A 21,504-nucleotide genomic window follows, 5' to 3' on the forward strand; every position below is an offset into this window, starting at 1 on the left:
AGAATATGAAGAGAACTTTGTTAAAAGTCATCTGGTTCTCACTGAAACCAATTAGAATCAATTCATCATAACAAGGTTTGACATTAGATCAGTCTCCAGCTGATCTAATGTCAGCACATTAAACAGCTGATCTAAACAGATCTAAACAAGATCTGATCTAAAAAGATCTAAAACAGCACAGTGGAAGAGGGAGAATGCAGACACACAGGCAGATTCATGGCCAGGTTGTTCGGAGAACTTTGGACAATGTACTTCATTTAATAGCTGAAAGAGATACAGACTTAGAGGACAGACCCCAGAACTTACCATATGCACACCAACTCCTGGGCATGGCCTATAGAGACCATTCAGATGGTAGCTATTATCCAAGGAGGGTTAAGTTCGTGAAGCATAAAGCTACCATATTAGAAAAGCTCAGAAAACAAGGCAGCTCCCCTGAGGCAAGCCAAAGCCAGTCACCACGTTCTAAAGTAGCACCTGCCTCTCTGGCTACTCTCAAGTCAAGAAAGCAAAGATGCAGTGATCAGACTGACCCAGAGCAAAGTACTTAACTCTGTGCCTCTACTCCCAGCTGCAAAATGAGAGGAAGAACACTTGTCTCATCATTGGAAAAATCAAGTAACAGACACGGGAGACCCTGTGATGGCGCCTGTCACATAGTCTGCTGTCCTTATTAGAGAAACAGGGAGGCGTTAAGCCAGGACTTCTTACTGCTGAACTCACTGCGCAGTTCTTTCCCATACATGCTTTTGATGTGTCATCTAAGAAGCTAGCTGGAACACAGCTTGCTGAGTAAAAGGAAATGAGAGTGTTAGCCCTAGGGAGCGCTCTGTATGACAGTAAGGACTGGAGCTTGCACAAGCTGACATGTTGTTTGCTAATCTCAGTGAACTAACTGCCACATGTCAATGGGCACCTGCAACACAGGGCTCCTAATGTCAGCTGAGGTGATCTGCTTTGCTTAATAAGTTAAGCCTCATATTCATATGTAATGGTTTACACCTGTCAATACTGATACAGTAACCATGGGTATGCTCTTGAATTTTAAAAGATATAACTAGACTTCACCATGAACATGGTTGGCTGGCTGGTTCAACTTGTATCTAACAGGGAGAACCAGTAAAACTCTATTAACTGGTTGTGATGATGTCATTAATAAAAATTTTTATAAGTTTGGGCATTCCTGCTGTTGACACCATTTGGGGAGTGAACCAGAGGATGAAACACCTCTTTCCCTCTCTCCCTCCCTTTCTCTTTGTCTCTCCCTCTGCCTTTCAAATAAATAAATAAATCTCTTTGGAAAAATGTTAGGACACTAGATCAACAAGGAAGGTGTCCGCTGGATGACACTGAAAGGAAAGGAGCGAAGCCATTCCAAGATGAGCTTACCACAGGGAATGAATCGAAACTTCACAATGATTTGCTCGCTAGTCGTACCAGAGACATAATTTTTAAGAGGCAATAAAAAATGTGGACTCTAGTAGACCATTACATGGATTTCTAACACCTTCCCTTTTTTTTTCCATTTCCCCTCTGAATTTGGGGAGAAAAACTTTGTTGGGGTTTTTGGTTTTACCTGTGGACAGCAGCGCAAGGTGTATGCATCCTGCACCCGGTCACAGAACCTGTGACTCTCTGTGGAAGACATGGAGGGGATAAGATAGGACATACATCACCAGTTCTCTCCCAAAACACGCAACCAAATCAGCCCACTCACATAAACACGCCCAGACCTGCTATTTCTGATGGGTGATGGTCGGAGTCCAAGAGTGACCGAAAACGAAAAGCAACTTCAATTTGTCCACGATGTGGGCGGACAGCATGAATGTCTAGAATTGATGAAGCAAAAAAGAGCAATCTTGGTAACAGAACCAGCCACCACATTGGCCTCAGGACTACCCACAGTAGCCCTCAAAAGTCCCGGGGGTCCTTGACCACTACTCGGAGAGTTTGAAATTTCATTGCAGAAACAAAAATGTTCTCAGTGCCTATTCTTCCCATTTTAAACACCTGAGGGCAAATTATGTGTTCTCACTGGGAATTTAACTCAAGACACTGGGCCTGCCTTCCAAGGAACTGAGCTCCTATACCCCGTAAATATACACAAGTATTATGAGTCAAAAAGTTTTAGAAGTGATTCAGAGAGAACACAACACTTCTTGATAAATGGGAAAACATTTGCAATAAGGAACTAAATACAAAAAGAAATGGGTTAATAATAGAAGGGCCTAATAGTGGCTTAATTCACTTAATTCAAAGTCGTTTTGAGACCATTTCCTGTCCTACTTCTCATTGCTGCAGAGTCTTTGCAATTCACTACCTGCAGAATGAGCTACAGCTTCTGTAGTCTTTCTCACCCAGTTTCCTAACTGAGCTCCATCCTCTCCCACTCTGGACCTGAGGCCGCCCAGACCCTCTGACTCACTTGCTCCTCAGGGCCACATCTGTCCAACGTGCTGGCTTCCAGGGCCGGGTGCAGCACAACACAGGTGAAGCTGTGGCCGCCCTGGATGTGCCACAGGCACCTGGTGTTCTCCTTCCTCACCACCCACTCGCACCATCCCTGTGTTTGAAGACCTTGACCACTGCCCCCCAGCCCCACCCCCACCCTCAGGTGGCAGAACCACGCGGACCTGTATCAAAGGCCTTGGTGGTGCCCTTTAGCACCTCGAGGGTCAGGGCGGCGACGATGTCTGCCTGGCGGGCGATGGCACTGGCTCTCTCTACAGCCTCGCAGCCCAGGGAGGTGATCATCTGTGTCCCATTGATGAGTGCCAGGCCCTTCGGGGAGGGAGGGAAAAGGTTCCTACTGTAAGTGGAGTTTGTGTCTTTTGCTTTTGTCTAAGAGAGCAATGGGCCAGTGGCTGATTCCCGTTCCCTAAAGTGCAGGGCGTTGAGGCTTATTTAAGCACTTGAGGGATCCGTGGTGTCACATGTGACATTGTCAGTACCCCTCCAGCCAAATGATGCCTGGGAAGGACGCCAGTTCCCCAGCTAGCTCTGGAGTGTGGATTGTGCATCTGATCTTCAGAAAGATCCTGGAAAATGGCATTAAAAGATAGGTTTATTTTGGTGCAAAGAAGTTGTGAATTCCACACTTGGCTTTTTCTCATGAACTTTTTGAAGACCCCGTGTTAGGCATGGCTTTTGAAATTTTTGTGCCAAAACAAACTTCCATTTTAATGCCATTTTCCATGAACTTTTGGAAGGACTTTGATAGAATTCTTAGCTCTTTATTCTGCATTTCTTCTTTAACATCGCCCCACAGTAAAGTCAACCAGGAACAATTCTGGCCCAGGACGTTTGGCTTAGAGTCTCTGTTAGGGATCCTTAGATTTTTAACACAAAGAATCTTCCAAGTGCCCTTTCTTCAATGAGCAACTTTCAAGAAACAGGTATCCCACTTTCACTTTCAGGAACCATTAACACTGATCCTAAAACCAAAACCATGGCATAAACAAAGGCCTCTTTATAGGAATGAATTTGCCTTGACTGCTTACCTCTTTTGGTTTCAAAACCACTGGTTTCAATCCGTGGGCTTCCAGAACCTGTAGAATGATTGCAAATACGAAAATGGGAATCTAATGAACTAGCAGCCTATTTCTGATTTTATATGGAATCCAATAAAAGACCTTTGAGGCCAAAGGTCTGTCTGATGGAAGGTCAGACCTACACACCTTGCCTCTAGTTCTGGTCTTCGATCTGAAAGCAGACTTGCCTTTCAACTGATTTTTGTACTTAATCCGGGGACTTTTTTTCTGTTTGCAGAACCAACTCTAAATGCTGATTTCTAGGTCTTTGGTGTTCAGTTTCTACCTTAGTGATTCACCTGTGCAGGCTAAAGCTGGGTTCCTGACTGTCCTTGCTCCCTGCTTCTAGGGCATGACCTAAAAGCCCTTTACTCCCATTTATGGTTGACCCAAACTCTGGCAGAACCTCTAAGCAAAACTTGAGTGGCAGATATAGGAGCACCAACCAGGAAGGGTCTATGGAGTTCCCTCTGCTAGAAGCGCACAGAACCCCAGGAGAACAGGGGCAAAGAGAGTAGCTAAGGTCTTGCTAGGGAAGGGGAAGGGGGCATTTCAAGAAGCAGAAAGGCAGAACCAGTGGCACTGACTATCTTCACCAGTGGATCAGAGTAGCCGCCACAGGCAGATTCTGTCTGGGGAGTTGGGCTAGGGCTAGGGGAAGGAAAAATGGAGACAGAAATTCAAGGGTAGTTAGGGCCATGATGCAGGGAGTAGGAAGCGTGCAGTGGAAAATGATCACCTAGGAGGCTGGGAGAGTACAGAGGAAGGGCACAAGGTGTGGAGCCGGGAAGGGAGAAGATGCAGAGGATCCACAGGGAAGCTACCTGGAGGACTTCTCTGAAGGGGACCAGAGAGAGGCGGGGGTGCCGGGAGGAGAAGGTGTGATTGCACGGGGCACCTGGTTCAGTGACCAGCACATTCCAGTCCCTACAATGCAGAACCCTGGATAGGGGAGATTAGGGGGATTGCATGACAAGCAAGACTCTTAGAAGCCCCTTAAGTTTAGACTTTAGCAATGGACAATGGAAAACCTGCTGGAACACAGCTAGAACAAGCTGTGTTTGCTATTGGGAAAGGTCAGCCTGACTGCTGTGTGAAGGTGATTGGGGGTTCACTGACAGCAGAGACAGGGGAAGCTGCATGGAAGAAAGACTACCTGGAACCCACAGGACTATTATTATTATTATTATTATTATTATTATTATTATTATATATGTCATTATCCCTTTAGCAGCTTCTTCCTTGGCTCCTTGCCTCTTTCACTTACGTATGGGGCCTCCCAGCAATTGCCCAGAGATAAGACTTTCATTGATGCTTTGCTCTACTCTGATGGAATTTGGAGACAGGTGAGAAAAACATGGAGGCATTATTAAATAAAAGCCTCAGGAGCTTGCAGAAAAGTGGAACCTGCATCCCAGAGGCCATCTGGTGAGTGTTATGATCCACAGTTCTGTACCTGTGAGACCAGCTCCTGAGTAAAGTTGTGATACCATGTGACCTCCCGCACAGGCACTGTCAGCCTTGTGGGTGCACAATAAGTTCTTGGGTGTACCTTTCCACCAAGGTAATCACCAACTCTGGGAAACTGATTGACAGTCAGGGTGGACGTTAATAGGCTTGCCTAGTTTGACTTCTAAGCTTCAGTTGTCTCATCTATAAAATAAAGACAGCAGAGGCCCCCGCTCACTGGGCTGTAGAAAGGAGTGAGTGCACAAACCATCCATGTCCAGCCATTGTCCAACCCAGGGAAATAACTGCACATGAAAATTGCTAGAAAAGTCTTACATATTTAGCGTCAGCCCAGCCACTCTTTGGAGACCACATCTTCCCTTCTCCAATTAGGCCGAGAGCCAGATGAGAGAGTGGGGCCAGGTCTCCACTGGCACCAACGGTTCCTTTCTCTGGGACGTAAGGCAGGCAGGAGGCTGGGAGAGAAGAAGGCACGAGTTACTTCAGGAAGGCAACATTCTGGATGTTCTCACTTTGCCAGGAACCTCCCACCCCTGCCTGCCCCCATTCCATCTAGGATGACTCTGGCCATGAATACCGGGGGAAAGAGAATTTCTCAGGCACAGCTAATGCTTAAGGGACCCAGCTGAGCTGCTTTGGCGGGGGAGGGCAGAGGTGAGGGGAGGAAGGAGGAAGAGAGCAGGGAGTAAGCAGGACCCTTCTGGGAGCCTAGCCTTCAAAATGTGCATGCCGGCACCCGACCAAACAGTTCCACTTCTACAAATTCTGGAGGTGTATCTTAAAGATATGACCAGGAACTAGTTGCTGTTCATTACAGCCTTGCTTGTGAGAATAAAAAGTTAGAAATTATCTAAATATGGAGTTAAGAGACATTCATGTGATGGAATGGTAGGAAGCCACTAAGTGCTTTTGGAGAGTCTTTGGAAATATATGACTGTTTAACATTAGGAAAGCAACATAGAATGTTCTGGAAGGACATGGCACACCACAGTGTCCACAGGGCTCTCTGGGGAGATCAAGTCTTAGGCAACTGAGTGTCTTCCTTATTTGCTAGTCACCCACTTTGCCACCCACCACCATTTATAAGTAAACACGTATGATTTTGTAAGAAATTCCCAAAAATGTTACCAACAAAGGTTTCATTTTTCTAAACTAACACTAGACTCTTGATAGCGGTGTCTTTTCCAACTGTTAACATTGGAGAGAGCAATGCCATGCACGGGGCCAGCTTCCGGATCGGTTTGCCCTCGGGGCGTCTCAGGGCTCTAGGGACCCAGGGGGACCTTAGAGTCACCCATCAAGAACAGATGACTTCAAGCGTGGAGTCTGCAGTCTGACCGAATGGGATTTGAGGTTTATAACAGGGCAGAGCAGGGTAGGAGTAGAAATAGGTATTGGGATCACAACTTATCTGTTCAGCCCAGCCTTCTCTACTATAAATTATTCACTCAGATTGCTGTTCAATTTCATATTCATGGGTCATTTGCATGCATAGGATGGGAAACTCTGCATGTGTTCCTCTCTGTGGGACTGCCTAGCCCAGCTTCTCCTCCCATTCCTCCCCCATGGAGCCCCAGAGCTTCCCTGACCTACAAGGCTTCTCTTTATCAGGGAAGAGGAACAAGGCCTCCCAAGCGTTGCAAATCTGGCTCTCACACTGGAATTTTCCTGACCAAAAAGCAAGCTCCAAAGAAGTGAGTTGTTATCAAATTCTGCCACTACTTGGCTTGATGATTACCAGTGAGTCCCTAGCCCTTGGCAGGAAGTGGGATTTCAGAGTGCAGGTCTGACTCTTCCATCACATGGGGAGCACTGAGAGTTTAGGTTCCAAGGCACCAACCAGAATGGCAAAATTCTGAATGTCTGAAATGGACATCCAGCAACCATTGTGTTCCCCGGAAGATCCGCTGCTACTTCTCTAACCACACACGAGCACCCCTGAACTGGAGTTTCTCACTAGGCTTGAATATGGGGGCAGATGTAAGGTGCTTGTTGTACTAAAGATGCCAAATGCTAAGTGAAGGGTGATGGGGGATGGAGTAACCATCGTGGGAGTAACCATCTCAGCGGCACTGCCCCCTGCCCCTCCTATCTGCCTTCCTTCTTGCCAAGCCGCTTCCTATTCATCTCAATTACTTTGTCTTCTTAGCTCAGCCGATCCCCCTCCCCCACCCCCCGTATCTGGTCATTCAAGGGCACCCTGTGGGAATGCCCAGCCTCAGTGGAAGGTCAACCTGGGGACCCCCTGCATTACCATTAAATACTTCGATAACTTGCTTGAGCGTCTCCAGGGAAATGCCACTGTATCCTTTGGCTAAGACATTGATCCTCAAAGCCAAGAGCATCCGACACCTCTCAGGACTTAGGGGTTTCCCAACACCTTCAAAACAGAATTCATGTTTTTGCCAAGAAAGCCAAACCCCTTTCTACCTCCTGGCTGCCTCCATGCCTCAACGCTTCCCTGCTGTGGTCCGTTCTCTCTCCTGACATGGACAGCAGCACTGCCCTCTCCTTGCCTGGCTGGCATCCCAAAGCCCCATCTTCCAGAGAGAGATAAAAGGCCCAGATTCACTTTCTCACCTCCCCATCCCCGGAATGTCGCTGGGATCCCCCAGTTCCCAAACTCCTGCAGAATGGCATCCAGACTCCTTCGCCAGCTCCATCCCCATGGGATGGATGCTAAGTCTTGACCAAGTTTCCCATCCCACCTCGCCCATCCCAACTCATGGCCTGAGCAACAGCCATCATTCCCTCCCCTGAATACGCAGCACCCTCTCCGCGGGATGGACATGTGCTCCTGTCCAAGCCTGTCAGTCCACCTGGCCCGTTCCTTTCCCTGGGGCTCTGCTGAAAGGTGGTCTTGCCTGATGCCCTCTGCTTCCCTTCCTCTTGCACCCAGCACCTTGTCCTTGGCATGCACTACCTGTTTCCGGCTGACTCCACTGTGCTCTGTGTTATTCATTGAATTAAATGAGACCTAGGAGGCACCCGACACTCCAAACGATTTACCTGAAGAATGTGAACGCACTAAGTTGACCTGAAGTTCCCTGGAAGAGAAAGGTTAAGGCTCTCTTAGATATCATGCAGTGAAAATGTCTCTTCCTCTGGGAAAATGAAGGGAAGCACAGTTCAATCTTTGCAAGGGATGCAGGGTGGCCAGATGCAATGGACAAAGCCAACCTGTCTGGTTTCAATGCCAACTCCTTTCTTGGCCACTGAACCCAAGTTGCCAGCCTGCTCATGGGTACCTTGGGGCTAATGGGAATTACTCCCCTTGTTGAAAAAAAAAATCTCAAAGATGGCAGCAGGTAGAACCTGAAGGTTCTTGTGTTTTCAACTTACTCCAGCTTACTGATGGGAATGACAGTCCTGGCGAACTTCCCAAAACCTGTAGTAATTCCGTAAACAACTAGAATACAAACCAAACATTATACAATCAGACACAAGGGATTTGTGTGTGTGTTGGAAGAGAATTTTGTAACATAAAGACAACAATACCTGTTTTTTCTTTGATGATGCTGTCTATGACTTCCCTGGATTTTTGCACCTTCTTTTCAGCAATTGAGGTGAGCTAGTGACAGGTTGGTCAAAACTGAGCGTGTTAAAGACTTCCCTTTGCAGCACAAACGGCCAGAGGATTTGCCTCCCTCCCTCCCTGCCTCCTCCAGTACCTTTATTTTGTAATGTCCCTTTCCCAAGTTCACCAGATCCTCTGTGGTCAGACTGTCCCCATCTAAGGCAATGTACTGGACAAAAGAAGGAAATCTCTGAGACTGTGAACAGCTTCATGGCTCCAACAAGAGCAGCAAAGCTTCCTGTGGACCAAACTTTGCTGTTTCAGAAATTTCATCATTGCTGTGCAACAGGAATTAACTTATCCAGAAGAGGCTGGGGTGGGCAAGTTAGAAAAGAAGAAGCATCATCGTGCTTTTCCCAGCCTAGCTCTTCCGGCTGCACAGAGCTGGGTACAGCCTTGTCCTGTGTTTGCTCAGAAATTTTGCTGGCCCTCTTGCTCCTTACATGGAGAGGAGGGAGACTGAATTTTCTGGGCAAAAAGCAAGTGGTTTGAAGCTTACCTTCTCTGGCTCCCGGTACTTGCTGTATCTGCAGCCAGGTAAAGGAAAACACTGGGTAGTGTGCCAGTGCCCCAGCCCCACCGCTGGCAGGAGGCACCCCGCCCCCAAGCAGAGCATAGAGCCGGCAGGAAAGGATACAGGTAAACTCCTTCTGGCTGTGACGGAATGAAGTCGGGGGACATCGCATCACCTTCTATGACTAGAACAAGAATGTGGGGGGCCCTTAAAGATCACCCCAGAGCTGCTATCGGCCAAGGCATCTGCCTTGAATTTGACTGCCCTTGAATTTGATAGAAATGACTGCTTAGATTTCAAAGACTTTCAAGTGAGCATCTTAGCAAAGGACAGCCAATGGCAGGGGTGCAGACATTGAGGGTGCAATGCCAGTTCAAGATATCCCTCCCACCTCCATTCCCCACTCTGTTTCAGCTCCTTTTAATCTGAACTCCCCAGGCCCCTGTCCTGCCTGCCTCCAGTCCACTGGGCTCTTCAGAAGGACTCGGTGACAGCAAAGAGGTGCAGACCTGTGGTCTCGGAGTCAAGTCCAGCTTCTGTCACTGTCTAGCCAGCTGACTCTGGGGAAGTTACCTCTTCCGAGTTACCTTCCTGGCTGGATGTCAGAGGGCGTGGGAATCCTGCCTATCTCTTGGGGTTGTGTGAGAATTTGAGAGACCCAGAGGCATGGCAGGTGCATACCCAGAGCAAGCCAACTGCAAGCGCCACCTCTTCTCATTGTCCCTGAGGGGGGGAGGGAGGACCAAGCCCTCCCCTGCCACCACTCACCCACTTCCACAAACTCGTTGTCCTCCAGGGCCACCTCGAGCGGGTCCTCATTGTCCAGCAGCCCCAGGCCCTTGCACCGGCGCACCAGGAAGCACACGGCATCAGCAGAGTCGAAGCCGCCATTGTCTGGCTTGTTCTTAATGTAGCGCCGCACGGCCTCGCGGCCCAGCCAGCCCACAGTGAGCTGCGCATCCCGGCAGGGCACTGCCAGCCATTCCCCGCGCACGTGCACCGTGTACCTGGGCATGGCTCCGCGGCTGCAGCCCTGTGGCCCCGTGAGGCGACACTCCGGGGAGGGGAGAGTTTTATCCCTGAGTGTCAGCTGGGGTGTGGTCAGCTGGCTGGGAGGCCAGGGACGAGCTTTCACAACTCCGCCCCTCCCTCTCCTTCACTCATTCGTGTGGTGGACAAATATTTATCAGCACCCCAGGGGTTTCTTCAGTTTTTTGAAACCGAGTTAGGGGCAGGAGAGGCAGACCCAAGGCAAGTGGGCTTCCTGTCCACCTGTGACCCAGTCCCCAGACCACCTTGCCCGGGGGCATGGGGGGGGCAGTGTCCCAGTCCCTCTGGGCTCTGCTGCGCCTGCCCTGTGGTCAGGGTGCCCAGTGTCTCTCCCGCTGCCCTGGTTTCTATCTGCAGAGATTCTCCCATTGCGGAGCGCTTTATAAACAGCATGTTCCTGCCTTTATCTAGATTATTACTCAACTGTAAAAGGCACACTGCTGGCCAACTGTGACACCAGGGAGTGTGGCAATCTTCAATTCATTTGTTTATTCCACAAACACGTGTTGAGCAACCCCTCTCTGCCACCCATAGGGCCCTGGGAAGCTCTCTCTCCACAAAGCGAGGCTACAGAGGCTGGAGGTCATTTTCTCAACTGAAGGTCATTGTCTGGACAGATGAGCTGTGCAAGCTTGGAGGTCCGAGCTTGTCAGCCTACAGCAAGTGTGGTATTAGCCCCTGTGCCCTTGTCCAGAGTAATTTGTGGTATCTACTTGGGAACAAATCCCGGCACTGGTATTTTCTAGCTGTGCGACCGCCAGGGAGGTTATCTGACTTGCTTGGGCCTCGGTTTGCTCGTCTGTAAAATGAGGATGATGATGATAGTACCTATTTCAAAAGGCTTTTGGGAGGATTAAGTGACTTAGTACTTGTACAGCCCTTAGGACAGCACCTGGCACCTTGGGAGGTTACAGAAGAGTTTGTGATTATTATTTGGCCATAAATACTTTATATTACCTAATTTTTTTAAAGATTGACTGATTGATTTGAAAGGCAGAGTTAGAGTCAGAGAGAGATCTTCCATCTACTGGTTCACTCCCCAAATGGTTGCAACGGCCGGGGCTGGTCTGATTTGGAGCCAGGAGCCAGAAGCTTCCTCCAGGTCTCCCACGCAGGTACAGGGGCCCAAGGACTTGGGGCATCTTCCACTGCTTTCCCAGGCCCCAGCAGAGAGCTGCATAGGAAGTGGGGCAGCTGGCTCCCAATTGCCACTACCTCACAGCATCAGCCCCTTACCTACATAGCTTTATAAATGTTCTTTGCTGACTTGATCAGCCCTCGCCCTGACTGTTGATGAACAACTTAATATGTTATCCCTCTTAGTATTTTTGTTTCTTTGTTCTACTTAATACTTTTGGTTGAATACTGTAATCAATACACAATTATTCTTAAGTGCTGAAACTTAACTGAAAAGTGATCGCTGTTAAATATAAGAGTGGGAATAAGAGAGGGAAGAGATGTGCAATTCGGGACATGCTCAAGCTGACTTACCTCAAACGGTAGAGTTAGAAACATACCAGGGGATTCCAATTCAATCCCATCGAGGTGGCATGTACCAATGCCATCTCACTAGTCCCAGTGATCAATTTCTGTTCACAATTGATCATAATGACAGGACTAAGAACCAAAGGGATCACATAAATAAGAATAGTGTCTGCAAATACTAGCTGATAGAATAAATAAGGGAGAGAACGATCCAAATGGGAAGTGAGATACCCAGCAGACTCATAGAATGGCAGATGTCGTAAACAGGACTCTGGCCTCAAAATCAGCCCTTAAGGCATGAGGATCTGGCTGAAAAGCCCATGAGAGTATTTCAGGCATGGAAAGCCAAGACACTCTGGGGAAAAAAAAAATCTAAATGAAAGATCTCCGCGAGTGAGATTCCAGTGGAAAGAATGGGTCATCAAAGAAGGAGGTACCTTTCTCTGAAGGGAGGAGAGAACTTCCACTTTGACCATGGCCTTGTCTAAATATGATCAGAGTCGGTGAACTCAGGGGGCTTCCATAGCCTTGGCAGCTCATGACAAGAGCCTAGGGTGATTACTGATGCCATAAACAAGAGTGTCAATTTGTTAAGTCAACAACAGGAGTCACTGTGCACTTACTCCTCATGTAGGATCTCTGTCCTTAGTGTGCTGTACATTGAGATTTAATGCTATAACTAGTACTCAAACAGTATTTTTCACTTTATGTTTCTGTGTGGGAGCAAACTGTTGAAATCTTTACTTAATGTGTGCTAAACCGATCTTCTGTATATAAAGAGAATTGAAAATGAATCTTGATGTGAATGGAAGGGGAGAGGGAGTGGGAAAGGGGAGGGTTGCGGGTGGGAGGGACGTTATGGGGAGGGAAGCCATTGTAATCCATAAGTCGTACTTTGGAAATTTATATTCATTAAATAAAAGTTAAAAAAAAAAAAAGAAACTGCCCCCCCCAAAATGTTCTTTGCTCTTGGCACACGGATGCCCCTAATCCAGTTCATCTTTTCACCACAGATAACAGATTCCTGCACCCAGTTCATTACCATCAGCACTAAGAAACTGAGTGGCATTAACGAGGACTCAAAGACATGCATGCATTGTTTTTTTTTAACTTTTATTTAATGAATATGAATTTCCAAAGTACGACTTATGGATTACAATGGCCTCCCCCCCATACCATCCCTCCCACCCACAACCCTCCCCTTTCCTACTCCCTCTCCCCTTCCATTCACATCAAGATTCATTTTCGATTATCTTAATATACAGAAGATCAGCTTAGTATACATTAAGTAAGGATTTCAACAGTTTGCTCCCACACATGCATGCATTGTTTTAATGAAGCAGCCCTTTAGTGAAAAGTCACGTTCTAGAGATTCGATTAATGTCATAGAAATGCCAGAGACTTCATTGCGAATAGACAGAGCTGCTCCCCAAAAAAACCCCACCCACACCCCTATCCAGTCTCTCACTTCCTGAAATTGTACAAGTAGGGACTACTCTTCCTTGAGCCTTGTTGAAACTTGTCCTTCAGCCAGCCACACCCTGACCACAGCCTGCAATTAGCACACATAAGTGATCTGAGATCCTGACATCCTACCTCTGACCATAACCTGCCAGCCTCCCGGCTCACCCCTTCCTTCGGTAGTCTCCGCCGCTGGACCTGACCTCCAGGCGGTCCCTCCCCTCCAAACTTCCCATCAGCTGTCTCGTTTATTTCCCTGGAAAGCTGGTCCCCTCATTGTACTCCTGGACCACTTTCCCTACATTTATGTGTACAACTGGAGTAAAACCCATCCCCTGGGTCATCACAACGAACGCATCTTTGTGCAGGTGGAAGGCTCTGCCACGGAGCCCTGTGATCCTGCAGATTCACAGCGTCACCCTTTTACTTGCCCCCCCCCCCCCCGGACCATGCATCATCCACCTCCTCTAGTCCTCAGAAGATCTCACCTCCTGCACCTCTGAGAAGCCCCAGGCCTGCAGACATGAGCCACCTTCACTTTCTGCCCTCTTCCATCCATCCATTCACCAAACACGGAGGTACTCAAATGTTCACGGGAAAATGGAATTAAAAGATAAATTGGGGTGGGTGTTAAGACACCTGTGTAGCACCTCTGAGTACCGGGGTTTGATGCCCAGTTCAGACTTCTGATTCCAGCTTCCTGTTACTGCAGACTTTGGGAGGCAGTGGTGAGGGCTCAGTAACTGGGTCCCTGCTACTCACATGGATTGAGTCCCCAGCCCCTGGCTCCACCCCTGGTCCAGCCTCAGCATCTGCAGGAGTGTTGGGGGGTGAACCAGTGGCTGAAAGCTCTCTGTTTACTGTCTCTCTGCTTCTTAAACAGCAAAGTAAATGAACGATGTTTATTTTGGGTGCAAAAAAAAATTAAAATCCATGCAGTTTTTCATACTGTGCATTTTCTTAAACTTTAAGATTTATTTATTTATTTAAAAGGCAGAGTTACAGAGAGGGGTGGGGTGTCTTCCAACCCCTGGTTCACTCCCTAAATGGCCACAATGTCTGGAGCTGGGCCAATCACAAGCCGGGAGCCAGGAGCTTCTTCCAGGTCCCTCTCATGGATGAAGGGGCCCAAGGACTTGGGCCATCTTCTACTGCTTTCCCAGGCTACAGCAGAGAGCTGGATTGGAAGTAGAGCAGCTGGACTCAAACCACTGCCCACATGGGATGCCAGCACTGCAGGCAGCGGCTTCATCCGCTATGCCATAGCGCCAGTCCCTTTCTTAAACTTTTTGAAGAGCACTCATATTTATGGATTTTGATTTTTTTCCACTAAAATACACTTTTCATTCCATTTTCCATGAGCTTTTTGAAATGGCTGTTATGTATCAAGGTCCATACTAAGTGCTGGGGATGAAAGAATGAATTCTCTGCATTCATGGTGCTTCCTGTCTGGTGAGGGATACGGACATGGAAGACTAGAAGGTGTCCAACTACCTGTCCCCAGTGTGCTGAACCCAGCTTGAGTAATCCCAATCCAGACATCAGACATGAGAAAAGAAGCTTCCAGACACAAGCTTCCAGGAATCCAAGCAACCCTCAGCTATTTGAGGATTCTAGTCCAGCCCTAGACATTGTGGAACAGAAATGTGTTCTTTTCCCACCTGGAACACACTTTCTAAATTTGCTTGGTTAGGTACTTCTTGTTTTCTTGAGTCTTAATTTAGACCAGATGTGGGGAAAGTCAGGCCCGCGGGCCATATAGGCCCTGTGAAATCATTCAATCTGGCCCTGGCAATGCAATTACAGCCAGGCATTGAGATTTAATATACCTGGGTCTGGCACTGTGGCACAGTAGGTTAATCCTCTGCCTGCGGCGTCGGTAATCCATATGGGTGTCGGTTCCAGTCCCAGCTGCTCCTCTTCCCATCCAGCTCTCTGCTATGGCCTGGGAGAGCAGGAGAAGATGGCCCGAGTCCTTGGGCCCCTGCACCCTCCTGGGAGAACCAGGAGAGGCTCCTGACTCCTGACTTCAGATCAGCACAGCTCTGGCCACTGCGGCCATTTGGGGAGTGAACCAGCGAATGGAAGACCTTTCTCTCTGTCTCTCCCTCTCACTGTCTGTAACTCTACCTCTCAAATGAATAAATAAAATCTTAAAAAAAAAAAAAGAAATTTAATAAACCTAAAGCAGGCTAACTTTTAAGTTGATAATTTTGTATGGCCTACGAATGATGCTGTAAATATCCGAATGGCCCTTGGGGAATATTTATCCCATCCTTTGGCTTAGGGTAAGTTGCTCTTTCCAGGCAATTTTAACATACCTCCTTTAACATCACATAGAAATTACTTACTTAAGGGGCAGGCATTGCGGTGTTGTGGTTAAGCTGCCAATTGGGACAGTTGCATCCCAAATCAGAGTGCCTATTTCAAGTCTTGACTACTTCACTTTGATCCAGCTTCTTTCGAATGCTCCTGGGAAGGCAGTGGGTGTTGGCTCAAGCACTTGAGTCCCTGTCATCCACCAGGGAGACCTAGATACAGTTCCAAGCTCCTGGCTTTGGCTTGGCCCAGCCCTGGATATAGCAGGCATTTAGGGAGTGAACCAGGAAGATCACTCTGTCTTTCAAATAAATAATTACTCTTTACTTATCTTTGCCCATCCAGTAATTACACATATACCTGACCTAGCACAAAGCTACTCAACATATGCTTATTAGCTGGACTGAACCAAAATGAACTCCACTGAACTGGCTTTAGGTAAACCTGTAGGTAGGCTAAGTTGTCTTTAATGCCCTCCTCCCTTCCTCACAGCACCCTTCCACACCATTCTTCAAGCATTCCTTGTGCCAACTCTCTCTCTTTTTTTTTTTTTTTTAAAGATTTATTTATTTATTTGAAGGTCAGAGTTACAGAGTAAGGAGGAGAGGCGGGGTGGGGGTGTCTTCCATCCAATGGTTCACTCCCCATTTGGCCGTAACAGCTGGAGCTGCACTGATCCAAAGCCAGGAGCCAGGAGCTTCTTCCAGGTCTCCCATGTGGGTGCAGGGGCCAAAGCACTTGGCCATCTTCCACTGCTATCCCAGGCCATAGCAGAAAGCTGGATCGGAAGTGGAGAAGCCGGGACATGAACCGGCGCTCATATGGGATGCTGGCACTGCAGGTGGTGACTTTACCCGCTACGCCACAGTGCCGGCCCCCCAACTCACTTTCAGTATTACTAAGCAGTAACTGAAAAACTGGCAACAGCTTCAAGCTGTCTCATAAGCTTACAGTACAGAAGCCTTAAAAAGCATTATTTGGGGTACATGGATTTGCTAAAATGCAATCTCTTTGAATGTGATTATAACTAGGGAGTTGAGTGGGACACTTTTGTCTAGTATTCCTGGTGAGAGACAAAGTGAGAGCAGAAGCTGGGAAACAGAATCACAATGCAGTGTAGAGAAGTGTTCAGAAAGGATGCAACAGCCAGGGGGCAAGCAAGGGAGAACACGCAGGGCTTCAGAAATAGGGCAGAATTTGACCCTTTGATACCAGATAGATATTCAGTCTTATGTATTTTGAGACTTTAGCCAGTGCATTAGCACTTGTGGAGGGTATCTGATGGAGGACACACCCAGGCTTATAATCTAAGACACCATTCCTCATGGCTAGAATTTATTGGGTCAGGGGTGGACCCAACCTGAGTCAGACTCTCACTTATGGGAATTTGCAATTGAGACAGTCTCTCTGTGTGGTAAGAACTCTGCAACAGTGGAGCTAGAAAGTCGCCAAACTGTGTAAGATGCACTAGGTAAGAAGAGACAAGAGACCGGGGAGCTCTGCAGACATGGTGGTGGGTACCCCTCTGGCTGACCACAGGTCCTGATAACCTCTTCCTTCTCTGACTTCCGGTCATTTGGGCTGCTGTGACTGGCAATCAAAGGACCCTGATACAGCTGAGCCGTAGTTCCCACGCTGTGTGCCACTGTGCTGGAGGGGGCCACACTGCATTCGTGGCAAGTTTTATTCTTCTTGTCTTTCATTTGGCCCATGAGGCTGTATTGTCGGTAGATGCTTTGATGTGCTGTAGGCACCACGTGGGTGAAGAACGTTTGCTGGCCGCTGAGATGAGGCTGCCTGAGGGACTGATGGGAGTCAGTGATGTTCAGGGTGGCCCTCTGGTCCCGACAGAGAGGAGTCTAGGACAAGTCCCCTGGAGCAGCAGGATGGACCCAGGAGCAGGGGACAAAGAGCTCCCGCTAGTAGTTGCACATTTTGGTAAGGAACATTGTCCTGTCTCTACCAAGTGAGTAGTGAACAAATGCACCGAAGTGTTCAGCTTTAAGGCTATTTAAAAATCAGAATCCAGGGCAGGCATTTGGCCTAGTGGTTAAGATGCCCATTTCCTAAGTCACCGGGTTTGATTTTTGGGTCTGGTTCCTGACTCCAGCTTCCTGCTAACATGGACCCTAGATTCGGGTAGTTGGGTTCCTGCCACCCACATGGGAGATGTGAACTGAATTCTCAACAATCTTAGACCAGCCAAAGCCATTGCAGGCCTCTGGGGAGTGAACCAGCAGATGCGAGCTCTGTTTGTGTGTTTCTATTTTTTTTTTTTTAAAGCAAAACCCTCATCATGTTGAATTTTGATTTGCAGCAGATTCAAATGAAAGAACTTAAATAGCATGTAAATATTGACATATCGTGTGATTATACTAGGAGAAAACTAATATGAAGCTAATTTAAAATTTACTAAATCAAAAGATTAAGCTTCGCCAAAATCTATAAAGAACATGCCACCATAAAAAAAGGTAATTCAGCTTTATTTTAGTAAATTCATGGACAAACAATAAAAAGCCAAACCTAAAAAGACATTTTTGATTACAGTGTGTGCGGAAGTAATAGATTCCTTTATGACTTCAATCTTAAAAAGAGCAATCTCTGCCATCAGCAATGGGCAGGTCCTTAATCCACTTTTAAATCTTTCCCCACCAGCATGGCAGTCACTGGGTGCATACTTGCTCTGTGCTCCTGGTAGGTACGGACAGCTTGATCGTGGGATTTGTCGAAGGCAGCAAGATCCCTGCAAAAACAGAAGAGAAAGAAAGGGGAAAGAGAAAAGAGGTGGAGGAGAAGTAGGGGAGGAGGAGGAGGTCAAAGAAGAGCAGGAAAAGGAGGCAGGGAGAACAAGAATCTAAGTCAGTGCCCGAGGTTAAATTAAAGGCAGCGAGTCACAGAGCAGGACTAAGCTCTGGGACTTGGCACACGGAGAGGGAGACTGGCCACGATGTTGTAACGCAGAATTCAAAAGGGCTAGAAGAGTGGATCTGGAATGTTCTCATCACAAAGAAATGGTATTTGAGAGCATGGATAACCTAAAGAGCCCAAGTTGTTCGTTATACACTATAATCATGTACCGAAACGTCACTCTGCACCCCAGGAAGAGGTGCTCATGCACAATTATTATCTAGCAATTGAAAAAAAATTAAATTGCCATTAAAAACCAAAAGAAAGGATGACAGCAGGAGTGGTAGCCAAAGATCACCCAAATAAGACACTAGTTTCAGCCGGCCAGAGGCTATGGCTCTGCTGAGGCCTCCTTCAATGCCACAGATACAGTACTGTTGGGGGGCAGGGGCTGTTACAGAGAAGGGCCAGAAGGCCAGGCCGGTAGCTGTTTACTACGCAGCACGGCAGAAGTATTTTATTATTTGATCAGTGTCCTCTCACCTGTAAGCTACATCTCAGCTCTGCATGAGAGTGTCTCTCTTAAGGCTGCCTTTTTAAAAGATTACTTTTGGGGGCCAGCATTGTGGCATAATGGGTTAAGCCACTGCCTGCAACGCTGGCATCGCATACAAGCTCTGGTTCGAGTCCAGGCAGTTCCACTTCTGATCCAGCTCTCTGCTATGGCCTGGGAAAGCAGCAGGAGACGGCCCAAGTCCTTGGGTCCCTGCACCCAAGTGGGAGACTCAGGTGAAGCTCCTGGCTTCAGACTGGCCCAGTCCTGGCCATCTGGGGAGTGAACTAGAGGATGGAATATCCCTCTCTGTTTCTATTTCTCCCTTTGTCTCTCTGTAACTCTTTCAAATAAGTAAAATAAATCTTAAAAAAAAAAAAGTTTAAAAAATTACTTTTTAAAGTGTATTTTTAAATTAAGATCTTGAGAACACAGCAATACTAAATTCATAAAAAGACATCCTGAACACTTCAATTAAATCATGAGTAAAAATACCATAGTGAAATAATAATGTCACATTAAATACAAAGGGCTCACCGTACAAAATGTGGGAGCGCTCATTATCAATACAACCACTACTTATAAATCTAAGAAATACTTAATTTTCCCACAAAGTATATATTCTTGTTTAAAACTGATTTCTTTTTTATTTTATTTATTTGAAAGGCAGAGTTACAGAGAGAAAAAGAGAGGCAGAGTGGATTCGAACCAGCATCCATAGGGGTTGCCAACACTGCAGCCAGCGGCTTAGCTTGCTGTGCCATGGCGCCGGCCCCCTTAAAATCTATTTAAGTATATGTTATTCAATCTAAAACTATGGGTTTAAAATGTTGAAATAATGTTAAGATATAATGAAAATATTTTACTTAAAAATTAATTTTGTGGCCATACAAAAAAATTTGGATTATACTAGTGAAGAAAAAGCAAACAGATTCATCATAAATATTTATGTCTTGATTATATTTTTTTTGGAATTCAGACGAAGCACACTGTCACAGAATTTCATTGCAATGTTCTTCAGCTGTACCTTGTGCCTACAGGTGACTTCTCCCCTTCTATTATCTGTCAAGGAACTTACTTGGCAACATTTGAATCAAAAGACTTTGCTTTATCTGCTCATTTCTCCTTGAATTTAATTTCAGATTCTTTTACTTCTCCATTCCTGCTTACAGATTAAGTTCTACTTGATTCAAGAAAAAAAATCCTCCCGTGTATCTAAGACTGTCTGACTTACCTCCTTCTCATCTGTGTCTAACTCCACTTGGCCCATACAGGTAATCCATATAAAATGCTGCTGAAAGAGCTAATGAAGTTATCTCAAACTTTAAATATATAAAAGTATGAGTTCCTATTCTAACATGTATCTATGAATGTCTAAAAATTTGAAAAAAACTCTTGATACATTTTACCAGGCATTTTAACAATAACAAAAACATTTAAGATTTTCCTGCCTGTTCCTTATGCAAATTCAAAATAGAGTTTGATTTGGTTCCTACTTGAATAAAGGTCGTGTAAACTTCATTCTTCCTTGTTCAGTCGCCATTTTTAGAGCCAAAGGAACTGCTTCCTCCCACTTCGATTGAATGCAGAGCCGTAACCATCTGAAAGGAGGATTTTTAGGGGACGTGGGGAAGATGGTGAGAAGGAACAGAAAATGGCACATTCGTCCGAAATATCACTTCTGTAATGAGCACAATCCCATTACAGTTACAGTGCGCACCACTCGATACTATCTTTATTCTGAGAATCTCAAATCCTATGCATACAATTTAATAACTGGAGAAGAGAAGGGAGAAGAGTTGGTTCTTTCAAAAGATGGTAAGTTTTAAGAAGTTTGGATTGTGCAGGTGCTCATGTACCTTATACAATTAATTTCTGGAGGAATTAAACTGGTTTAAGCCTCACACTACAAACTGAATTAAGGGAGGTAATACATAACAGAGTCAAAGATTTCTAATGAATCCTATTTCAGAGTCAGTTTGGCTGGTTAGGGAAAAAAGCCTGTTTACCACTGAATCTTTCATTCTAATGGTTTTTTTTTAAAGGCAAGATAAGAGTAATATAAAGTCAAACAAAAAAAGGCTAATGGTATCATCTTACAGATATTGCAACTACTTCTTAAATACCACCACAAATATTGACAGAGATGCAGGGCACTTGCCAGAGACTGCTCAGGACCCGTGGGTGTCTCACACTTTGCTTTCCCTTTCTCCACCTTTCAAACTCTTTTCTACTTTCTTCCACAGAGACAAGTTAAAATGATGTACCTGAATCGTATTTCAGAATTGTTAATGGCATTGAAGTTGTACACCTCTTGCATTCGCTTTATGTGCCCCAATGGAAGAGGTGCCTAAGAGCAAAATAAAGAAGCATGACGTATCATTTCAACAGGATTCCTTGGAAGAAAGGAGCTGGAGAGAAATTCCTATATATTTGATAATATAGAAATCAGTTAGAGAAAAGATACCAATGCACACTAAAAATGTAAATGTTGTGCAAACTTACTCTGAGTAAGGATTTTTACTGGGAGCAGAGGCATGATTGATTTTGTGCAGTGCTTCAGAGATCTAAAGACGAATTACTCTCCCTAGACTTTTTAATATTTGTAAATATGACCTTTCATACCCTTTTCAAGTTCTTCCCTACTCCTTTATACATCTGAAATTTATTCCATTACTTCCTTAATTCTTTCGTTACT

At 46.2% G+C, this 21,504-nt stretch overlaps 2 protein-coding genes across 4 annotated transcripts in view; both read right to left on the bottom strand.

The window, feature by feature from the left end:
- HAL (histidine ammonia-lyase) overlaps window positions 1-10,496 on the bottom strand; it is a 28,695-nt gene extending 18,199 nt beyond the window's left edge. For both annotated transcript variants that reach the window (XR_016216948.1, XM_002711211.6), the window contains exons 1-13: window positions 9,860-10,496; window positions 9,215-9,275; window positions 9,077-9,104; window positions 8,672-8,746; window positions 8,499-8,571; window positions 8,343-8,409; window positions 8,010-8,047; window positions 7,255-7,380; window positions 5,316-5,455; window positions 3,501-3,548; window positions 2,634-2,781; window positions 1,734-1,829; window positions 1,577-1,635 (exon numbers count right to left, since the gene is read on the bottom strand). Coding sequence is in view for 1 of the 2 variants with exons in the window: in XM_002711211.6 (XP_002711257.1) it covers window positions 1,577-1,635; window positions 1,734-1,829; window positions 2,634-2,781; window positions 3,501-3,548; window positions 5,316-5,455; window positions 7,255-7,380; window positions 8,010-8,047; window positions 8,343-8,409; window positions 8,499-8,571; window positions 8,672-8,746; window positions 9,077-9,104; window positions 9,215-9,275; window positions 9,860-10,106 (1,206 nt within the window). In the remaining variant the exon portion in view is untranslated. The remainder of the gene's footprint in view (window positions 1-1,576; window positions 1,636-1,733; window positions 1,830-2,633; window positions 2,782-3,500; window positions 3,549-5,315; window positions 5,456-7,254; window positions 7,381-8,009; window positions 8,048-8,342; window positions 8,410-8,498; window positions 8,572-8,671; window positions 8,747-9,076; window positions 9,105-9,214; window positions 9,276-9,859) is intronic.
- A 7,375-nt stretch (window positions 10,497-17,871) lies between these two features.
- The window catches only part of LTA4H (leukotriene A4 hydrolase), a 40,078-nt gene continuing 36,445 nt past the window's right edge, over window positions 17,872-21,504 (bottom strand). The window contains exons 17-19 of one of the 2 annotated variants that reach the window (XM_002711212.6): window positions 21,074-21,156; window positions 20,303-20,407; window positions 17,872-18,149 (exon numbers count right to left, since the gene is read on the bottom strand). In XM_002711212.6, coding sequence (XP_002711258.1) covers window positions 18,032-18,149; window positions 20,303-20,407; window positions 21,074-21,156 — 306 coding nt within the window. In that variant the 3' untranslated portion in view covers window positions 17,872-18,031. The remainder of the gene's footprint in view (window positions 18,150-20,302; window positions 20,408-21,073; window positions 21,157-21,504) is intronic. The other variant, XM_008256915.5, reaches the window with a different exon arrangement.

This window comes from Oryctolagus cuniculus, chromosome 11 (assembly GCF_051225735.1).
Source record: "Oryctolagus cuniculus isolate XC-2025 breed Fujian yellow rabbit chromosome 11, ASM5122573v1, whole genome shotgun sequence".
Classification (NCBI taxonomy): domain Eukaryota; kingdom Metazoa; phylum Chordata; class Mammalia; order Lagomorpha; family Leporidae; genus Oryctolagus; species Oryctolagus cuniculus.